We start from the raw sequence: 21,392 nt of genomic DNA, 5'->3' as shown, positions 1-21,392 counted from the left end.
CTATTTGTCTTAGTTGTGTGCTTGTGCATGTGTATGTGTCTTTCTCTTGTATATCTGTATATGGTTTATTATTTTGGCAACATTCTCTAATACGACAATGGTGATAAGGAGAACTCTTGCCTTTTTTCTGTTTTTAATTGAATTTTTTGTGTGTTTTTCTTTCAAGGACCATGTTGTACCTAATTATTAGATAGATGCACTATTTTAACTTTTTATTATTATTTCATATTTATATTATCACTAAATAGAAGAACATATAATATGTAGAAAGAGAAAATATATAAAATATAAAAATATATTATTTCATGTATTATTTTATATTTTTATTTTTCATTATTTTAAGGAAATATATTCTTCTCTTCCGAGTTTTAAGATTCATGTTGAATTTTGTCAATTTGCATATCTATTTAAAGAATCATATAAATTATATCATTTAATATATTAATTAATAATTTTCCATATATAGTAATAAACCCTTATGGTCCTGCAATAAAATGCATGTGGTCATGATGTACTTTCTTTTATATTTACTACCAAATTTTCTATGTAAGTAACTCTTTTAAAGTATTCTGCAACCTTCCTGCTTTAATTAAGATAAAATCTAAGTTGCTTTGACATGAGGCCCCAAAGTTTGCTAACCTATAGGAGAGAGAAGATTGTTTCATGCTTAAGTAACAATTCTAAGGTGAGCTGTCGGGTTACAGGTGGCTCTGCTCCATGTGATCATTCGGAGACCCTGGTTTCTTCTCTGTTGTCATTTTGCTATCCCCTGAGGTATTACACTTGTCTACATGGTTGAAGCTGGATCGTGGGTAAATCTGTGTTCCAGTTGTAGGAAGGTGAAACAATGGAAGTTCAGAGCAGGCTTTTTTTTTTTTTTAAGTAAACTGGGAGTTGCATATCTCTTTTTAGCTCCCAGTTCATTGGTGATGATGTGGCATGGCAATACCTAGCAGCAAGGGATACTGGGGAATGTTGTCACTAGCTGGGCTGCTGGCCATATGTCCATATTAAACTCCTTTCACATGGAAGCTGAGGAGGGCAGATTTTGGTGGATGACCAGTTGTCTCTGTCACATTGTCTTTCTTACATAACAATATTAGAAAGTTTCTCATTTAGTGCATATGGAGCTTTGAGTTTTTTAATAAAATTTAATACTGCTTTGTAGCATTCTGTGGTATGAGGAACTATATAAATTGTTTGACCTTTCTCTTATTGATTACTATTTAGGTTGTTTGTATTCTTTCTCTACTATAAACGATGTTATAATGAACATTCTCCACGATATATCTTTATAGAAATGCATGAGTTTTTCCATGGGATAGTATCTTAGAAGTAGAATTGCTTGATCAAAAGGTATTTATATTTAAATATATATGCATACTGCCAAGTTAACTTACAAAAAATTATAACAATGTAGACATCCACTACTACAGCAACACCTCACTATCTAATACCAACAGGGAACAAGATGGATCTTAGAAATAAAATTACCAGGTAAATGAGTTTGATTCCTATAAACACTAAACTGTAAAAAATTAACCATGGAAGGTGTTCAGTAAAGATAGCCTCCCTCCCACTTTTCTCTCATTTCTAGAATCTGAGTGGTTAAAAGCTCAAGCTTCCCCACTTACCAGCTGCATAGCCTCAGGCAAGTTTCTTATGCTCTAGATGCCTTGTTTGCTCATCTATAAAATGGGGGTAAGAATAGTACCTACCTCACTGAGCTGATGTAATGTTTTTATGCGATACTGGTCTTTATTCCAGCAGGAACCTGTCATACATTTTAATTCCTGTCATCAAGGTTGTAGAATTCTTTCTTGCCAGCTAAGTGGGACATTGTACTCTGTGCTCCACAGTATATAGGGCAGTCTGGAGATGTGGCGGGCAACCACATGTGCTTGATCAGCAGGGTTGTGACTTCCTTTTCCTACATTCTGAAAGCTCCATCAAAGAGCCTCGTCCCCGCCTGTACCTGGGACCAAAGGTATTGTAAACCCCCCCGGGAGCTAGAGAGTCTGGCCCCCTTAACAGGTTCTAAATACAACAGTGCATATGAGCTCATTGGGAAAAACTCAAATCTCCTGATGATTGTTGGCTGTTCCTTTGGGAGATGGGGAAAATCTAGAACATTCTGGAGTCTTAAGAACTTTGGCTCTCCTTCGGTTTCTGAGGACTTGGAGACTCTCTTCCCTGTTGCATCTGGTCTTTCCAACAAGCCAACCAGTTCTCTTCACAGGGACCCTTTGAAGGATGTTTGGGTCTTGATCATCTGCAGGTCATTTCAAGCCAAAGACATGAGGCTGACTGTGGACCAGTTCCTGGGCTGCATGTTGGGGGTGCAGAGGTGAAGGAGACTCAGGCCCTGCCGTCATTACCAGTCCCTTGGCTCCCTCAACAACCTCCTATCCCATCCCTCTGCTTGCACTCCTGACCTCCTCACCCAGTTCAATCCACCATCTGCAGGCAGCGAGAGGAATCTCTGAAATGCAAATCTGGTTCAGCCTCTTCAGAGGCTTCATTTTCCTCTCAAAATGAGCACTAGAATCCTTAGTAGAGCTTAAGAGGCCTTGTGCGATTAACCCTGCTCACCTCCCCAGCATCTTCTAGGACCACTCTCCTCCTCCCTCTCAACGTCTTGGTCTTCCTTCAGCAACTCGTTCCTCCTCCTTCTTAGGCTTGGCACATGCTGTTCCCTCTACCTGCAATGTTCTTCCTCTCTTCCTCTCTTGCTCTTTGCCTAATGAACTCCCATTCAGTCTCTATATATCTTCTCAAATGTCACCTTCCTAGGGAAGACTTTTCCAGCACGCTCCAGATGCTTCTCCCTTATAAAATCTATCACAGCATGAAAAGTAACATTTGGGTATTTCTCTAATTAATCTGTCCTGCCAGGTAACAAGCTCCCAGAGGACAGTGACACATCTGTTTTGCTCAGCATTATATGCCTAGCTCCATGCTCATTGCCTGGAGCGTAGTAAGCACTAAATAAATATTGAATAAATTAATGAGCTCACCCTCACCTTGTAGGAGAGGAAATACAAGGGTAGACAATGTCATTACAATACATCGTGTCAAGACTTTAAGACCATAAAGTACCTAGGAACACAGAGGAATACGCAGCCAGCTCAGTAGGGGTGAATGAGTCAGGGCAGGATCCTTGGAGAAGCAGCTTTGAGCTGAGGAAGAGAAGGGCATCCCAGGCAGAGGGAATAGCAGGAGCAAAGGCACTCAGGCATCTTCTAGCACTTGGCATGTTCCAGGAACATAAGGAATCCCAGGTGAACCAAGTGTGAGCCATGTGTCCCAAAGAGATGGGCAGCAAGGGTGGAGTGGAGGTGGGAATCAGAGAAGGTAAAGTCTTTGAGGTCTAATTAATGAGTTTGAACTTCCTTTAGCACCCTTGCAAAGCCAGAGAAGTCTGTAGGTAAGGAAGCATGAGGATCAAAGCTGAGTCTGAGAATAATTCTTCTGGACAGTTTATGAAAGCTGAGGCTAGAGGTGGGGAGACTATGTAAGAGGGTATGGAAGCAGCCTGGTGAGAGGTGATGGGACTCTAGACTGAGATGGACAGGAGGGAACGTGGGGAGGATAGGTTTGAGAGCCATCTGGAGGTCAGCTTGGCAGGACTTGATGAGGGGATGGGGTGGAGAGGGAGGCCAGAAAGACCAACAGGTGTGCATCTGCACGGCCAAGGGGGTGATGGTGCTATTAATCAGGGTGGGGAGCACAGAAGAAGGAGCTCCCTTAAGGAGAAAGACAATGCGTTTGGGTTTGGACATCTGAATGCCTGTGGGAAGAAGCCTGGATGTCACAGTCTGACAGAACTGGCTTTGCATCCTGGCACTACCAGTATCTAGCTGGGATCCTGGGGAATCTACTTAACTTTGCTGAGCTTTGGTTTCCTAGTTCGCAGCATCCCCAGAAACTGAGCTTAGCAATATTTGCTCTGCAAGGCTATTCTAAGGAGTAAATGAGAAAGTGCATCTAATGCAAGCTTATGTTTGATCAATGGTGGCTGTTGAAGTGGTTTTTGTTATCCTGATCCAGAGGGTAATGTCTAGGACGTGGCTGGATATCTGGACCTGGACGTTGGGAGAGGTGTGGGCTGAGGCAGTCCTTCCAGACACCCCAGTCTGGGGCTCAGGGCCCTCAGGTCTCAGGCAAGGAGAAGGCCTCCCTGAGAAAATAGATCAGAAGAGAGTTGATCCCCAGGTCAAATATCTTTGACCTTTTGGGGGATCGTCCTGGACCTCAGCACATCTTTAACCAGAAGCCCCCAAAGTTACTTTTCCAAGTCCTGGAGATTGCCAGAAACAAAAGCTTTCATTGGAATGAGGTGGTATAGGCAGATATTTTTAAAATAATTTTACTGTTTTTATTAAAAATAGCTCGTCGATTATCAAAAAATTCAACTAACAGTGAAAAATACAAAGAAGAAAGTAAAAATCGCTTACATCAAACATCCCCTTTCCCACAAATACAGAAGGAGTGAGGGAGATTATAGATTGCTCCATATACTTTTTTTTAATAAAAAGTATGAAAATTTAATTGAACTTAAAGTGAAGTGAAACTGTAGGGCTTGCTGAATTTTGGTAATTGCTTCCTCCAAAAAAAAAAAGAGGTTAGTTTTAAAAAGTTTTAAAATAGATATTATGAAATGCATTAAGGGTTTGGAGTCATTGAGGTTCGTTTTTATATTACATATTTCAAGTTTGGATTATTGCAGGGAAAGATGAGAATGGCAGTATTTCTTCCCACTTTCATATTTCTTCCTAACCTTTCCATCTCCACCTATACAAATGATAAGTTATTCTTTTTATACTCTCAAGGTTGTAACATTTACATTCCATTCTATAACCATAATTTCCATAGTTGTTTAGCTTTAAGCTTATATGTAAGCGAATTTAATGTTCACCACCAGTCCCTTTACTGTGGCTCACAATTCCCAAGCTTATGATTTTGATTTATGTCTTGTTTAGCTGGATTTCATCATCCAATAGTTTTCCTAGAAGGGCTTAGAGGTGCATTTTCCTTGAATTCTAGCATGTTTGAAAATGTTCTTATTCTTGAAGGACAGCTTAGATGGTTATAAATTCTGGATCGCTCTTTTCCCCAGAGCTTTGTAGATGTTACGCTGTATTCAGTGTTGTAGAGAAGTCTGAGACCAGCTTATTTCCAGCACCTCTCAACCCTTACCTTTCCCTGTAGGTTACTTACTCTTTCTATGAGGGTAGTTGGAGAAGCATTTTTATGTTCATATATAGCTATGGATCTATATAAGATATATACACATGCATAGAAAAGAGTAAGGTTTTATATATATGTATATATATATATATTTTTTTTCTTGGTGTGCTTTTTCAGTCTGCAAGTTCAGCTTTTCTCTCAGTGGAGGAAATTTTTTCTTCTCTTATGTCTTTGAATGTGTTCTTTGTTCCTTTTGTTTTTTCACTACTCAGAGCCACCGTAATCTGTAAATTTCTCCTCAGTGTCTCCACTGTAGGTCCATTACTCTACCTCTCAATACTTTAATCTTTCTTTCCTTCTTTACTTCCTTGTGCTCATCTCAATCTCCCCCACTAATTCAGCTTGAGGCTCTATCTGTTTTACTCCTGCATACTTCCAACATATTGGTTAGTTCTACAATTTTAGAATTTTTTGCTTCATTTTGTTATTTTGGTCTTCAGTTTATTTCCTTAAATTGTAATCTTCTTCCATTTTGTGCGATCCTCTCATCTCACCTCTGATTCCTATTTTCATTTTTTCAGGTTCTAATTTCTCCTTGAGTCAAGACATTTGTGGTGTACATTTTGCACAAAAAATGCATCTCATGTGTTTCTTGCATCTATGTTTCTATTCTGACATCTGTCTCCAGCATGTTTCTATTCTGACATCTGTCTCCAGCATGTTTCTTTTCTTCTTTCCTTTATACCTTCCTCTCCTCTTTCCTTCCTCTTTTGACTATACTATTTTTGTGTAGTTGCCATGCCATTTGTTTTCATTTAATTTTTTTTTTTGATATGGACATTTCTACCTGGATTTTCTCTTGACCTAGATATATTGTGTAGGTCAATTTTCACCGACTTTTTCCTACCTTTTCTGAGATCTCTGTCCTCCTGGCAGCTCTTAGTTGAGGACTGGGTATTTTGTGTCTGCGTTGTCACTGCTTGGGTGGTGGGGAAAAGAGGAAGTTCAGCTGGTGCTGTGGATAGTGGTGTTGTGGGTTGGTTTCTGCTCTTTTTCTATAACTTTGTTAATAGTCTAACACTTGAATTTATTCCACTGAAGTGGGGGCATATCTTATTCCCTTGGGTGGGCAGTAGTGGGGCATGGATTATTTCACCAGTTCAGGGTAGAATTATAGGGACAATCTGCCCAGGTGTTTATTTTCCACACTTAACCCAACTATTCCCAGCAGCCACTCTCACTCCCCTGCCAGATAAAGGAAGGAAAAGATAGACAAAATCCAAAGAGTCTGGCCACTCTGCTATTTCTCAGAAGTGCAGGATGGGGGTAGGGGTTGTGACAGCTTCAGTTGGGGCTTTCTATGTGTCTCCTGTCACTCACTCTATCAGAAGGGATTGTTTTATTTGTTTTCTCTTACTTTCCTTTCTGGTAAGTCCCTCTGTGTTGTTTGAGATCATCAGCTCTGGTAGAATACTATGCTGTCATTCTGCTTCTCCTCTCCCCTCCTCCTCAGTACGAAAAGCAAATAGCAGCACAGGCAGTTTTTTGTCTTGTTGGAGTGTTCTTATGGTGGGATGGATATCCTTCTACTCTAGAGAAACTTTCTGAATCGCCTCTGCAGCTGCCTGCCCACCCCTCGGTCCACTTCTCTTCCGGCTCGGTAGTCACAAAAGTGACTACAAAAGTTTGTCACAACGTTTCCTCTCACATCTTCCTCTCAGTACTGATTCTTTGAGGGAGGAAGAAAGGGTTATCAAGGGTGGGAGCTCTACATTTATTTCTAGTAAGTTCTGTTTTTCTCTGGCCATTATTTTTAAAGATTATTGCCTTTTCCTGTACTTGAGAGTTGCTGGTCTATTTTTAGTTGACTTTAAATTTTTTGTTGTTGTTATTGTTGTTAATTTGGTTGAGATCAGGAGGGTGGCAGGTTCTGGGATCACTCTATTTATTTACTTATTTATTTATAATTTTTATTTACTTATTTATTTTTGGCTGCGTTGGGTCTTCGTTGCTGCGAGCGAGCTCTCTCTAGTTGTGGCGAGCAGGGGCTACTCTTCGTTGTGGTGTGCGGGCTTCTCATTGCAGTGGCTTCTCTTGTTGCAGAGCATGGGCTGTGGGCTTCAGTAGTTGTGGCATGAGGGCTCAGTAGTTGTGGTTCACTGGCTCCAGAGCGCAGGCTCAGTAGTTGTGGCACATGGGCTTAGTTGCTCCACGGCATGTGGAATCTTCCTGGACCAGGGATCGAACCAATGTCCCCTGCATTGGCAGGCGGATTCTTAACCACTGCACCACCAGGGAAATCCTGGGATCACTCTTAAGACAACCATTTTAGCAGGGCTAGAAACCCATCCCTTTTTGGGGAGTGGGGTTCTACCTAGCGGACTTTTCTAGGCAAAATCCCCTCGTATGACTTCCCTGTGATTATTAGACCTCATACAGTTATGTCAATCATAGATTTTTCAGGAGCCCACTGCTTCATTATCTCTCTGCTGGGTGCAGTGGGGAATACATAAAGGTAGAGTGTGACCAGAGGCACCACAAGGTTTGCCATCTGTCACATGGAAACGTCAGACAGCAGTAAGTGTCAGGACAGAACCCAAGAGGTGACAGGTAACTAAGAGAACTAGCTACCTGATATGAGTCGAATCTCGTATCCAAAGAAGGATCGCTGACTGCCCTGACTCTGACAGATGGTCCTCCGGACTTTGCTGGATTCCTTGAGTACCAGGAAACTCATGAACACTGTTCAGTTATCGGGAAGCTCAAAGTATTTAAACATTGTTTACCTGGAGCCAAACTATACCTCCTCTTCTCTCTGCATGGTCTCCCTTGGGGAGGCTTCTAATTCACATGACTCCCAATCTTAGCTCCATTTAGATGGCTACCACAACCTTGCCCATAGTCCTGATCTCTGGCCTGGACTACAGTTCTGGAAATCTGTTGGGTCAAACCCATGAAAGACGGCAAAACATGGATAACTAAAAGTCCTGCGTGCAAATGGAAAATAACCATTGTATGGGACGAAGATACCTGATTTGGTTCAAGTAAAAGAGATTCAAGGCTTTTAATCCTAAATGTGCTGTGAGCCCATAGTGTAGGGCACAGCGAGTCAGTGCTAAATGAATAACTAATGTCAATGCCAAGACCGCTTGCCACGGTGCTCCTGAGCTAAGAGCTTGTTAGAGCACATCTGGGCTTCTGGGACAGCAACAACCAGAATGTGTGCAGTCAGGGGGTGGCATCTAGAGGCCGCAGTGAACAGTTGGGAAAATCGGGCTACAACCCGGAGAAGGGAAGCTTTGGAGAGGTACAAGAGCTGTCTTCAAGCAGGAGAAAAATTAGTGGGAAAGAGAGTACTTGGTTTGTTCTTTCTGCCTTCAGAGCACAAACCCACGACAGGTTTAGGAGATTAAAAAAAAAAAAAAGGCTATTTATTGGTTCTGTTGATGAGGAGGCATCTGAGATCTGTAAAAGATCTAATGACCTTAGCTTTACTCTGGAAAAACCCTGTTTCTACTCCTATCTATGGGGATATGGAAGCAGATGCTGATTTCTAAGTAGGACACAGATGATAGAACTTCTGAATTCATCTGAGAGAGAATAGTTGGGCAGCAGGCCTCTTGAGAAGCCTGCCAAAGAGAGGGGACTTTTCCAAACTTTATAGCCAAAGAGCCAACAATTTTCCAGTTGCCAGAAACCAACCTCAGACCCCAGACACAAGAGCCTGCTTGGTACTATGGAGAGCAATGGGAACAACATAGGACTTAGAGCAGATAGAATTATTTGAAGCCTATGCCATTTACCAGTTCTGTAACCTTAAGCAAGTTATTAATCTTGCTGAGTCTTAGTTTACCCACCTGAAAAATGGGATGATTAAGGTCTAGCTCATTGGGTCATTGTGAGGATAAAATAACAATTATAAAGCCCCTGGCATATAACCAGGTTCCAATAAATGTTAAAGCTATTCCTTACCCCCTGAAGCAAATTGCCAAGAGTATTACATTTTATAAATTAAACACTTTTTTTTTCAGGGCCCCCTTCTGAACTCTCCCCAGCTATTGAGGAAGAAGAGTCAAAGAGTGGCCTGGATGTCATGCCCAATATTTCTGATGTGCTGCTTCGCAAACTGCGGGTCCACAAGTCTCTCCCTGGAAGGTAAAATTGGGGCATGGGTTGCACAAGACCCCACATTGGGTGGCCCCTGTATTCAATTGTAGATAGGACACAGGAGCACCAGACTTGACTTTTGACCCCAGAAGGGTCAAAGTCCAATAGTTCAGACAGGACTAATGCACCCAAAACAAAAAGAATAATAAAGGGCCAGGTGAGGTGGTTCGAACTCAAAGAGGAGCAGGTGGGGTTCATAGGTGAACAATGCCATCAAGAAAGTGAAAAGACAGCCCCCAGAATGGGAGGAAATATTTGCAAAGCACATATATGATAAGGGACTTGTTTCTATAATATATCTTTGAAGAACTCTTATAACTCGATTAAAAAAACAACTAATTTAAAAATTTTTTAATTGAAGTGAGGTTGATGTACAGTATTATATGTTACAGATATACAACAGAGTGTTCACAATTTTTAAAGATTATATTCCATTTATAGTTATCATAAAATATTGGCTATATTCCCTGTGTTGTACAATATATCCTTATAGATTATTTTATACATAATAGTTTGTACCTCTTAATCCCCTACTCCTATCTTGCCCCTCCCCACCTGCCCCCCAACTGGTAACCACTAGTTTCTTCTCTATATCTGTGAGTCGGCTTCTTCTTTTGTTATATTCACTAGTTTGTTGTATTTTTTTAGATTCCACATAAGTGGTATCATACAGTATTTTTCTTTCTCTGTCTGACTTATTTCACTTAGCATAATACCCTCCACGTCCATCCATGTTGCTGCAAATGGCAAAATTTCAATTCTTTTTTATGGCTGAGTAGTGTTGACAACTAATTTTTTTAAGTGGGCAGAAGATTTAAATAGACATTTCTTCAAAGAATATATATGGGGGTCAATGAGCACATGAAAGGATGCTCAGCATCAGTAGTAATTAGGGAAATGCAAATTCAAGTGGTTTATCATGAATAATAAATGATAAATTCATTAAATGAATGATTTATCATTTTTCATAAATGATTAAAATGAGATATAATTTTATATCCCTAGAATGGTTTTAATAAAAAAGATGGGAAATAACAAATGTTGGTGAGGATATGGAGGAATTGAAATTCTCAGTAAAATGGTGCAGCCACTTTGGAATAACAGTTCATCAAAAAGTTAAACAGGGCTTCCCTGGTGGCGCAGTGGTTGGGAGTCCGCCTGCCGATGCAGGGGGCGCGGGTTCGTGCCCCGGCCCAGGAAGATCCCACATGCCGCGGAGCGGCTAGGCCTGTGAGCCGTGGCTGCTGGGCCTGCGCATCCGGAGCGTGGTGGGAAAGGCCACGGCAGTGAGAGGTCCACGTACTGCAAAAAAAAAAAAAAAAAAAAAAGTTAAACATACAGTTATTGTATGGCCCAGCAATTCCACTCCTAGGTATATAACAAAGAGAAATGAAAAGTATATGTCCACACAAAAACTTGTATGTGAATGTTCAATAACAAGCATTTTTCATAAAAGCTAAAAATGGAGACAAGCCAAATGTCCATCAGCTAATAAATAAATAAAATCAGATATATCCATAAAATGGAATACTATTCAGCCATAAAAATGAAATACTTATATATGCTACCAGATGGATGAACCTCAAAAACATTTTGCTAAGTGAAAGAAATCAGTCATGTGTTGTATGATTCCATTTATATGAAATACCCACAATAGGGAAATCCACAGAGACAAAGTAGATTAGTCATTGTATAGGGCTGGGGATTGGGGGAGTGACCACTAATTGGTATAGGGTCCCTTTTTGGGAGGATTAAAAAGTTCTAAGATTGACTGTAATGATGGTTGTACAATTTTATGAATATACTAAAAACTACTGAATTGCAAATGTAAGAGCATGAGAAAAAGGAAAGAACAGTAAATGCAAAGGCCCTGGGGCCACAACAACGTAAGTGTGTTTGAAGAGCAGAATGGCGAATGTGGCTGAAGAGTGGGAAGAATCCGGTAGGGGCCAGTTCGCAGAGGCCTTTGATTTTATTCTAAGGCCTATTAAGGCAGTTTGAATTCTGAGGCACATCCAGAGTGGTCTCCTTGTACGTCACCTGCTAGGCCTCCACCTTTTTGGAGGGTAATGGCTCTGCCCCTCCCTGCCTGTGCCAGTTCATGAGGCATAGCTCTCTGCTTCAGGAGCTGACCTTGTCATGTGGCTTCTTTACCTAAACCACACCTCCCTGGGTCCTCAGGGCCTTGTACATTTTTCAAAAATGCGTTCTATAGCAAAAAAGCAGAACGTGAGTAATCAAGGTAGAAAAGTAAGTTTGGTTAATAATCGATGAAAACGTAATTTTCACGTAATATCCAAACAAAGCCAGGAATCAAACGCAAGCTTAGTGAGTTTGATAACCCACTTAAGCAAGATGTGCATGTCCTATATGACAGCTGAGATTGTGTTGGCTGGCCCCCAGAGGAAAGGGCCTGACGGGTGGGCCTGTGGCCAGAACTGCAAGCCTCAAACAGCTTTGCACTTGTTTATCTCGTGCTCTGTACTCTGCTGACTTGATGGCCATGGGGTCTTGTTGCCTTATCCTGACAGGAAGGTTCTCATAGTCCCTTGTCAGGGGTGAGAACCAACCCCTTGCAGAGATTGCTGACCCCTACCTTTGCTCTCGGGGTCCCTCCACACCCGTCAAAGGGAGGAAGCTGTGTTTCCTGAGAACCTTATCGATGGCATGCTGGTTGCCAAGTCCTGTGACGCCAGTAGGACTCCTCCCCGTTCTCCCACCCCAGCACAGGAAAGGGCCCGGTGCGTTATTTACGTCGTCCGGGTTTCAGAGCAGGGCTTGCTTTAGTCACCAGCCAGAGCAGCAGCCGAGCAAGGGTGCAGAGCGGAGGATGCTCGCTGTGGGAACCGCACCCTCTGCACCAGCTGGGGCTCTCTTGGCCGAACTCTGATTCCAGCCATCAGAAGAGGCTCTTGCTGTGGAGAAGAGCTCTGGCCACTCTTCCCTACCGTCTATCCTCTGGCTCACATGCACCCTTGTCACACCCCTCAGAGGCAGGAGGAGGGTCAGGCTTTGCAGACTTGGGCAGCCCCAGAAAAATTATAATGGCTGTTCAGATGTATACAACTTACGAAATATATAGCTTGTATAGTCTTTCATTAAGTCCTCACAGCATGCCTGTGAGTTAGTCATAATAATAAACATCTCCTGAGTGCCTGCTGAGTGTGGATGTCATATGAATATACACATATGTACATATATATACACATACATACACGTGTGGATGTCATATATAGGTGAACATAGACACATATATATACACATTTATACATACGTATATATATTCCTTATAAGACTCCTGCAAGGTAGATATTATTCCCAATTGACAGATGAGATTAAATAACTTAGATTAAATAACTCATCCAAAGTCACACTTAGTAGAGGCACTGGTGGAGCACTGACCCCAGGATCTAATAGTTTCCGCCATACTTCCTCTGCAGGAGTCACTATCTTGGCGAATATCTCACGGGTTACAGAACTCACACAAAGGGTACCCTGCATCTTTTCCATCTCGCCAGCCCTGCTTACTCTAATTCCTGGAAACACCTGGTCTGCGTGCTGTTCAAAGGCACCTTTTGGTTTATTTCAAAGGTTGGATAAAGTTCATTTGCATGTCTTTTCTTTTTCACAGTGCCCCTCCACTCACTGAAAAGGAAGTTGAGGTAAGTAACTCCAGCGTTTTATGAAATTGAGTACTTGGGCTTGAGTGGGTTCATTCAGAACATTTCCTTCTCCAGCCTCTGCTCCTGACATTTTTATACAAACATGAGAATGAGTGGCCATGGGGGGAATATGGGCATCGTGATCAGCACTGTTGAGCTACCAAGCCCCCGACCACCACTCCAGTTAATGGAAGATTTTGACGAATTTCGTCAGGGGTGAGACAGTAGCTGGAAGTTCCACATTTCTTCAACGGTTGTTTGTTTTCTTTAAAAGTATGACTTAGATACACAGAGCAGCTGGGAGGCTGCAGAACTGAATCAAATTTATTTCAAAATTATTAAAAGATGGTCAGATTTCATGTTTCAGACTTTGATCTGGAGGAAGAAGGTGCTTTCCTTCTGAGGGTTTCAGACGTAAGGAAGCCAGCTCAGCCAAGGTGGTGGCTATGCTGTCAGCTCTCCCACCTTCCCTGATTCTCCCATGATTCTCCTCGGGGCCTCCTTGTCTCTGTAGAGAAGCTGTCCCAATGGGGCTGGTGAGTGAGCTGAGAGGAATTTGCATTTCGTTCTGTCGAAGGGGTACATGGTCAAAGGGAATGCATCGGAGGTGAGACAGTGAGGACCTCCGGCACCAGCAGTAGTTTGTTTCCATGACAATTACATTGGAATTGATAGAAGGAAGGGAGCAAGAACATGGATGATTCCAGAATACTTCACTCCGGGTTGGGAGGATGGAAGACTTTACAGTTTACCCTTGATAACAAGAAAACGAACATACACTTACTGAGACCCGGTGGACCACATAAGCACAGGGAGATGGACTGTGTAAAATATCTGGCACAGATAGTAACAATTACCTGGCACACAGACGTAGAACTCACAGTCTTTGGCACACACATATCCATCCTTTCAGCTGACCCCCCCATCAGCTCTGAGAAACAGGTAGAGCAGGTAGCAGAACAAAGGAGGAAACTGAGGGATTAAATAAGTTATCTGAGATCCCAGACCCAGTGCTTAGCAGAATCAGCATTTGGAGTCAAGTGTTCTGACTGACTTCAGGGCTCTTTATATCACTGCCATTAAGGGGATAACCCAGTTATAGAGAACTAAATATTGAGCATTATTGATAAACTTGACTGAGGCTTGGGCAAGACAGAGAATCCCCACCCACTGACGCTGGTGGTGATGGCCGCGGGCACTTTGGTTAAGGGTGCGCTCCTGTCCTCAGGTGTGTGCTGACACAATCTGTGCTCAGCATGGTGAGAGGAGCACAGGCTTTGGAATAAAATCGTCTGAGGCTGAATTCTGGCTCTGCTACTCCCTTGTGACACCTTGAACAAGTTAATGACCTCTCTGCTCTCGGTCTCTTTACCCATAAAGTGGACATAACAGTTCCTATGGCAGAGGATTGTTGAGGGATTAAACAAGCTAAGGTGCGTAAAACTCCTGCCAGTGCTGGCGTATAGCAGATACTCAACAGGGAGTAGCTTTCAATGTGGCCCTCATCATCATCATCATCGAGCAGTTCAGGGTCTTCAGTTCTCCGTCTGGAGATGTCTGCCCGCCGTGGGCCATGTTACATGAACTTCAGATGCTCAGGCAGAGTCAACTCACCCTAAGGGTGTAAATCTTCTACCACTTGACACAGGCAAGGTAAATGAGGGCTGTAAAAATGAAGGCCACTGCTTCCTTCCTGTGTAGAGTCCATCTGTCTATTTCTCCTCCCCAGTAGTTTCCTACTAGACCAGGAATTCCATGTCTGATCAACACCACCTTTCAAAGTTCATTCATGCAGGCTGCATTTTTGGCATGGAATATTTGTTCCAGAAAGCTTCTCCTAACAGGATCATACTTGGCTTTGTTTAATCTCCTGGCAGCTTGTAAAAGCTGCTTTCAGCGTAGGATTTGGAATATTCAGATAAGATGCTGGTTGAGGTTTGCTCTGAGTCAACAGGCCTACATCTCAAGTGGGGTTTCTTTAAATACAGTGGTTTCATGTGAAATCTCCGAAACCTGCATGCCATAAATCCTGGCACGAGTCCAAACTGCTTTCGCAACCAGCTGTGTTGGCCTGAGTTTATCTAAACCCATATACAGGATGTTATTTTCTTGACATTCAGAAAAAGCAAAGTGTTATTCTCTTATTCTCTTTCAGTAAAATGTGTTTGGTCTTCTGGTCCTGGGAAGGCCCTAGCCTGGACCTCAGGTTACTATTTCGCCATCTTTTGTGCAGTTTACTTCATTAAGGGAGAGTTTCACTTGTTCTTGGCTGCTTTGGGGGCTGGTTCCAGGAGCTGATTTAAAATCCTTGAGCAAAAACTCCACCAGCAGCCTTGCTCCCAGCACTAACTCCTCCTAGCACCTCTCCAACACTCTTGTTCCCAACAGAACGTGTTTGTACAACTGTCCTTGGCCTTTAGAAATGACAGCTACACCCTAGAATCTAGAATTAACCAGGCGGAAAGGGAACGCAACCTGACAGAGGAGAACACAGAGAAGGAACTGGAACACTTCAAAGCTTCCATTACGGTAATTGTGGAGCCTGATTGGGGAATCCTTGCAGGAGACACTTTCCCCAAGGGCTGTGCCGGGTCTCCTGCTTTTCTCAGTCACCAAGTAGAGTCTCCTGAAGTGAGAAATGGGGCCAAGGCCCTGAGCCAGGCCGTCTTCCTCAGAGCTGGGCGGAGCTGAGGCCGAGATCCCAAAGGCTTGGTTACCTCAGGGCTGTGGTTAAGGCCTCTGAGCCCTTGGCAGCCTCTCAAGAGGGGGCTGGATGACCTGGGATGGCAAAGGGAGCACCCTGGGGACCAGAGACCTGGAAGTGATTCCCTTCCTTCAGGCCAGCCAGCTACAGAGTGTCCACATTGGGCTTCTCCAATCCCAGAAGTAGCCATCGCCTGGGCCCTGCCGAGGCCCCTCCTCTCGGCCAGGATGGGGCCAGGGCTCGTCTTGTGACAGCCCTGGTCAAGTCTTGGTCTGTGAGGACCCCATGTGATGTTCCTTCTCCCTCCTCAGTCCTCAGCTTCACTCTGGCACCACTGTGAGCACCGGGAGACCTACCAGAAGCTGCTGGAGGACATCGCTGTCCTGCACCGCCTGGCTGCCCGCCTCTCCAGCCGAGCCGAGATGGTGGGGGCCGTCCGCCAGGTGAGCTCTGCTCTGTCTGCAGTAACTGGAGCAGGGATGTAAGCAGTGGCAACTACAGATACTGCTTATGGATGGCTTCCTCTGTGCCAGACATCCTACGTCCGTAATCGTAGTCGTCTCAGTGTATTTTTGATGGACCACTATATTCTTGAGGTGCTCCCCAGTAAAAGCTTTCTGTGGATACCTACCTTTGAGAACTGCTGCATACTACCTTCCTTTCTTGGAGACTTCTAATGTATGTTGGCATAAGCAAGGCTTTGAGAAGTCCTGTAATGAAAAAGTCTGTTTAACATTACCGACGTATTTCTCAAATGTATTTGAGTAAAGAATCGCTTCCCCCTTCTTGTTCCCACAAAATACCTATTCAACTCCCAGGGAACTAGTATTTGGCAAAATGTGCTTTAGGAAAAACTGCTTTGTTTCATTAATCCTCCCAGCAACTCTGTAAAGTAAGTAATCTTATCCCCTGATGAAGACGTGAAGTCTCAGAAAGGTAATAGCACTAGCGTGGGGCAAAGCTGGGGTGCAGGCCCAAGTCTGGCCCCCTCGCAGCCACTTTGAAGTCATGAGGCACTCAGGGTACCACCCTGATCCAGCATGGTGTTGTGGGGTCAGACCACCTGAGTTCTCATCCTGGCTCCACAAGGATTCACTGTGTGGCCTTGGGCCTCTGTGCTCCAGCTTCTCCAACCGTAAAATGCGGATGCTGACAGTACCTGCCATACAGGGCACTGTGCCACTTGTAAAGCACCTGGGTGTCGTTATCACTGTTGCTGTCACTGTGGACCCATGTCCTGCTGCGTGGTTTGCATGACAGGGGTGTTCCTGGGGCCCAGCCCTGGGCAGTTCTCATAGAAGGAAGGACAAGCCACGGGGCTGTCCCACCCGTGTGCTTCTGGCGAAAGGGCACCCAACTCAGCAGCAGCACCCAGGAAGCCACTCCAGCTGGGAGCAGCAACAAAGGGAGGGCTTTAGGGAAGTGGCTGGTCTCAGCTCAGGGCTGTGGGGACTTTGTCCAGGGGACAGTCACTGAGCGTGTCCCTCTGTGGACAGGCAGGCCGCGGGCAAGGATCTCTGAGGGATCCACGGGGTGTCAGTAGAGAAGACTCTTCCCCATTTTGCACAGCCCTCGTGAAAGTGTTTCTCAGCCCACGCACGGCTCACTCCAGCCTTCACCCTTCTCCAAGTGGCTTCCGTGTCTCTGTCCTCACTGTCTTCTCTGGTTCCACTGGACTGGTTCAGGCACTCATCCTCTCTTCTCTTGTTGCTCTTGCTGCCACCAGTCTCACACCCTTCAGTCCAGTCTCCACTGGCGACCTGATTATGACACTCCCTTACTTTAAGACATTCGATGGCTCCCCTCTTCCTTCAGAATAAGTCCAAATTCCTTAGTCCAGCATTCAAGGTCCTTCACAACCCAGCCCTAACTCACCTTTTCTTCTTGCGAACAAACCCAGCCATTTGCTGATTCCTACATGAGTAGGATGACCTGTGCTTTCCTGGCTTTCCAGACAATTCTGGTATATGTTTATTGTCCCAGCATAATTCGTGATGGCATCCCCTTTCACTCTGCAAAGGATCCTGTCTGGAGGGGAAATCCTCACCTCGATAGAAGCCTTGTGATGTCCTGCCTCTGGACCTTGGCTCTTGGAGTTCCCTGGCTAATGCTCTTTGTCTCTCCTGCCCATAGCTATGTGCCCAGACGCTACAGCACTTCACTCCGTCTCAAGAAGCCTCCCCTGACCCATTCTCTGCAAGCAGAGATGACTCTGCTCCCTCTCATCTCCTGAGGCTTTGTGGCTGGGCTCGTCCTTGTTATCCCTGAGTGCAGGTGCCTGAGCCCCTGTCTAAACTCACATCACCGACAGCAAACTCTTAGAGGGCAGAGTCACGTCTGATTGGTCCTTGTATCCTTTCAAGTCCCCCAGCCCAGAGCTTGGCTCAGAGCAAACAGTGCTGATGAGCTTTTCATCCAAATGCCCTGTGTGTTCACACTCTTCTTCCCTGCAGGAAAAGCGCATGTCGAAAGCAACAGAAGTGATGATGCAGTATGTGGAGAACCTGAAGAGGACGTATGAGAAGGACCATGCAGAGCTCATGGAGTTTAAAAAACTTGCAAATCAGAATTCAAGCCGCAGCTGTGGCCCCTCTGGTAAGAAACTGGGTTCCTGCCCACCCCCGACCTTGGCCCTGTAATATTGGGTCCCTGATGGATCCAGGCTAGCATCATACCTATGGGACAGCCCCAGGACCTGTGTTAGGGTGAGCAAAGCTTGCTGCCTGGCCCAATGCTGCCCACAGGGCCTCACAGTCACTGTTCCTGTGAGCTTGGGGGCCTGGAACCAGAAAGCATGAATGGCCCCCAAGCAACTCCTAATAAAAGTAACCAGAGAAACTGATCACTAATGCAAAGCCCATAGGCTGCAAGAATTCAACCTCCTTTGTGAGAGTGGCACACCCCAAACCTTACTTTGGGGTCCCCACTTTGGGCAGCACATGCTAAGGAAATTGCACTTTATTCTGGAAAGCATTAGCGATCCAACCAAAGATTTTAATCAGGGAAATGACATGATCATATAGTTTAGAAGATTCCCTCTGGCAGTGATGTGGCAATTACATTACTGGGGTAAAGCCAGAGACAGGGAAACCCACAAAGCGACTATTATAGTAATGCAGGTGAGAGATGGAGTCTGGGCAGAGGGGTGGAGTGAGAACCTGGGTAAAGGAAATACTGCTGAGATAACTTTTAGACTCGTGGGCAAGACAAATGCTTTAAAGAAATACTCTTTTTAAAAGAAGTTCTATACAGATTGCTATAGAAGCACAGAGGAAGGGCCATCTGGTTCCACTTGATATTGAGTTGCTGTGGTTTTGTTTTGTTTCGTTTTGTTTTTTATTGAAGTATAGTTGATTTACAATGTTGTGTTAATTACTGCTGTACAGCAAAGTGACTCAGTTATACATATATATACATTCCTTTTCATATTCTTTTCTGTTATGGTCTATCACAGACTTTTTTTTTTCAGGAGAATATCATTGTTATTTATTTATTTATAATTTTTTTAACATCTTTATTGGAGTATAATTGCTTTACAATGGTGTGTTAGTTTCTGCTTTATAACAAAGTGAATCAGCTATACATATACATATATCCCCATATCTCTTCCCTCTTGCGTCTCCTTCCCACCTTCCCTATCCCACCCCTCTAGGTGGTCACAAAGCACCAAGCTGATCTCCCTGTGCTATGCAGCTGCTTCCCACTAGCTACCGGTTTTACATTTGGTAGTGTATATATGTCCATGCCACTCTCTCACTTCTTCCCAGCTTACGCTTCCCCCTACCCGTGTCCTCAAGTCCATTCTCTACGTCTGCGTCTTTATTCCTGTCCTGCCCCTAGGTTCTTCCTGACCTGTTTTTGTTGTTGTTTTTTTAGATTCCATATATATGTGTTAGCATACGGTATTTGTTTTTCTCTTTCTGACTTAGCTCACTCAGTATGACAGACTCTAGGTCCATCCACCTCACTACAAATAACTCAATTTCGTTCCTTTTTATGGCCGAGTAATATTCCATTGTATATATGTGCCACATCTTCTTCATCTATTCATCTGTCGATGGACATTTAGGTTGCTTCCATGTCCTGGCTATTGTAAATAGTGCTGCAGTGAACATTGTATCACAGACTATTGAATATAGTTCCCTGTGCTATACAGTAGGAGAGTTGCAGTGTTTTAAAGTAAAAGTAGGAGTTCTCCAGGCTAAAGGGGGAAATACACCCCAAGTGGAGGAAATAGCATGTACAAAGGCGTGGAGGTTGGGCTGAGAAGACTATGAAACAAACAGTCTGCTGTGGTTTGGGGTGTTGGAGTGTGACAATGACATGTTGAAGGTAAGACTTGTTAGACCAGGGCCACATGCCAAGCCCTGTGAACAATCTGGGTCTTTGTCCTCCAGGCAGTGAGGAGACACCGGTGGGTTTACACCAGCTGACATAGTCAGATTTTATTTTTAGAAGATTGCTGACTTCAGAGTGGACGATGCATTAGGAGAGTGTGGACATTGAGGGATGGAGAGACGCGTTAGGAGGCTCTGCCGCAGTCCAGGAGGAGGAGGACGGTGCTGTGGACCAGTATCTCTCCTTGGGAGCTTGCCAGGGTTTGGGCTCTGGCTGATGAGGTGTGGTGTTAGCAGGAGAAGACAGACCTTTTAGCAACAGGAATCCCTGTTGGAATGCAAACATCCGTGTTACCAAGAGCAGAAGGAGGGAAAGTACACAAAGTATAACAGATGGAGAAACCTTTATAAACAGGAGGTTTCACAAGTTTCCTGGGGAATATCAGTGACGCTTCCCAGGGTCCAAAGGCAGCGTACACATGCTCCAGACCGTCTGCTTTGGTCTTGGCAGCAAGGCTCCTGACCCACATGCATCTGGGCCTCTAAGAAATCTCTCTCTGTCAGTGTTGGAAGTTGGAGAAGCTACCACCAAAGAAATCCTAACACGTGCACTCTTACAGTATTGTCCTGCAAGGTGCAGGGTCTCCTGTGAACCACCTTACCCATGATTTATGGAAAGAGCACAGTTGCCCGTGAGTCTCATCCATTCATTCTACAGGTGTTTATTGAGCATCTCCGGTGTGCCCACGTGATACTGGAATACAGAGGTGAAGTGTACCCAGCCCCCGACCCAGAGGAGTTCCCAGCCTGTGGTGAGGGCAAGGCAGTGTAAGCAGTGCTGTGATAGATGTAAGCAGATTTTATGGGCGCACATGGCAGAGTCCCACGTTCAGTCTGGGGGCCTGAGAAAGTGCTTACAATCAGATGGGAGCCGGTAGTGGAGTGTTGAACGGTGAATGGGTAGTTTTCACACATCTGTTCCCACTCCACTGTTTTTCCAAGCTACACCTCAGCTTGGGCTGGTGCAGAGGGGCCAGATGTGCCCATCAGATACTCTGTGACCATTCCCTGATGGTGGTTGTTCTTTAACCTTTTATATGACTTCTTTGTCATATATGCAGTCTTTGTCTGTGCCTGAAGACTACAGTGAAAAAAAAAAAATCTCTGATTTCAAGAAAGATGATACACATTCAGAAGAAAAAAAAATCTATTTTTTTTTTCTGAATATGAAACATGCTGATTGCCTGCATTTTGGATTATTTCCTTAAGGTAGATTTCCAGAAGTGTAAATACTAGCTCAGGGGAAAGGAATATGTAGAAGGCTCTTTTTTT

At 44.1% G+C, this 21,392-nt stretch overlaps 1 protein-coding gene across 15 annotated transcripts in view; it reads left to right on the top strand.

Annotated features, from left to right (window-relative positions):
• Positions 1 to 21,392, top strand: part of IRAG1 (inositol 1,4,5-triphosphate receptor associated 1) — a 118,439-nt gene that overhangs the window by 71,290 nt on the left and 25,757 nt on the right. For all 15 annotated transcript variants that reach the window (XR_012333449.1, XR_012333450.1, XR_012333451.1 and 12 more), the window contains 5 exons: positions 9,222 to 9,345; positions 12,989 to 13,019; positions 15,408 to 15,548; positions 16,035 to 16,166; positions 18,177 to 18,318. Coding sequence is in view for 12 of the 15 variants with exons in the window: in XM_073808618.1 (XP_073664719.1) it covers positions 9,222 to 9,345; positions 12,989 to 13,019; positions 15,408 to 15,548; positions 16,035 to 16,166; positions 18,177 to 18,318 (570 nt within the window). In the remaining 3 variants the exon portion in view is untranslated. The remainder of the gene's footprint in view (positions 1 to 9,221; positions 9,346 to 12,988; positions 13,020 to 15,407; positions 15,549 to 16,034; positions 16,167 to 18,176; positions 18,319 to 21,392) is intronic.

Source organism: Tursiops truncatus, chromosome 8, assembly GCF_011762595.2.
Source record: "Tursiops truncatus isolate mTurTru1 chromosome 8, mTurTru1.mat.Y, whole genome shotgun sequence".
In the NCBI taxonomy this organism is placed as follows: Eukaryota; Metazoa; Chordata; class Mammalia; order Artiodactyla; family Delphinidae; genus Tursiops; species Tursiops truncatus.
The sequence above is the reverse complement of the archived record's forward strand: the minus strand, read 5'-3'. Positions and strand labels throughout refer to the sequence as shown.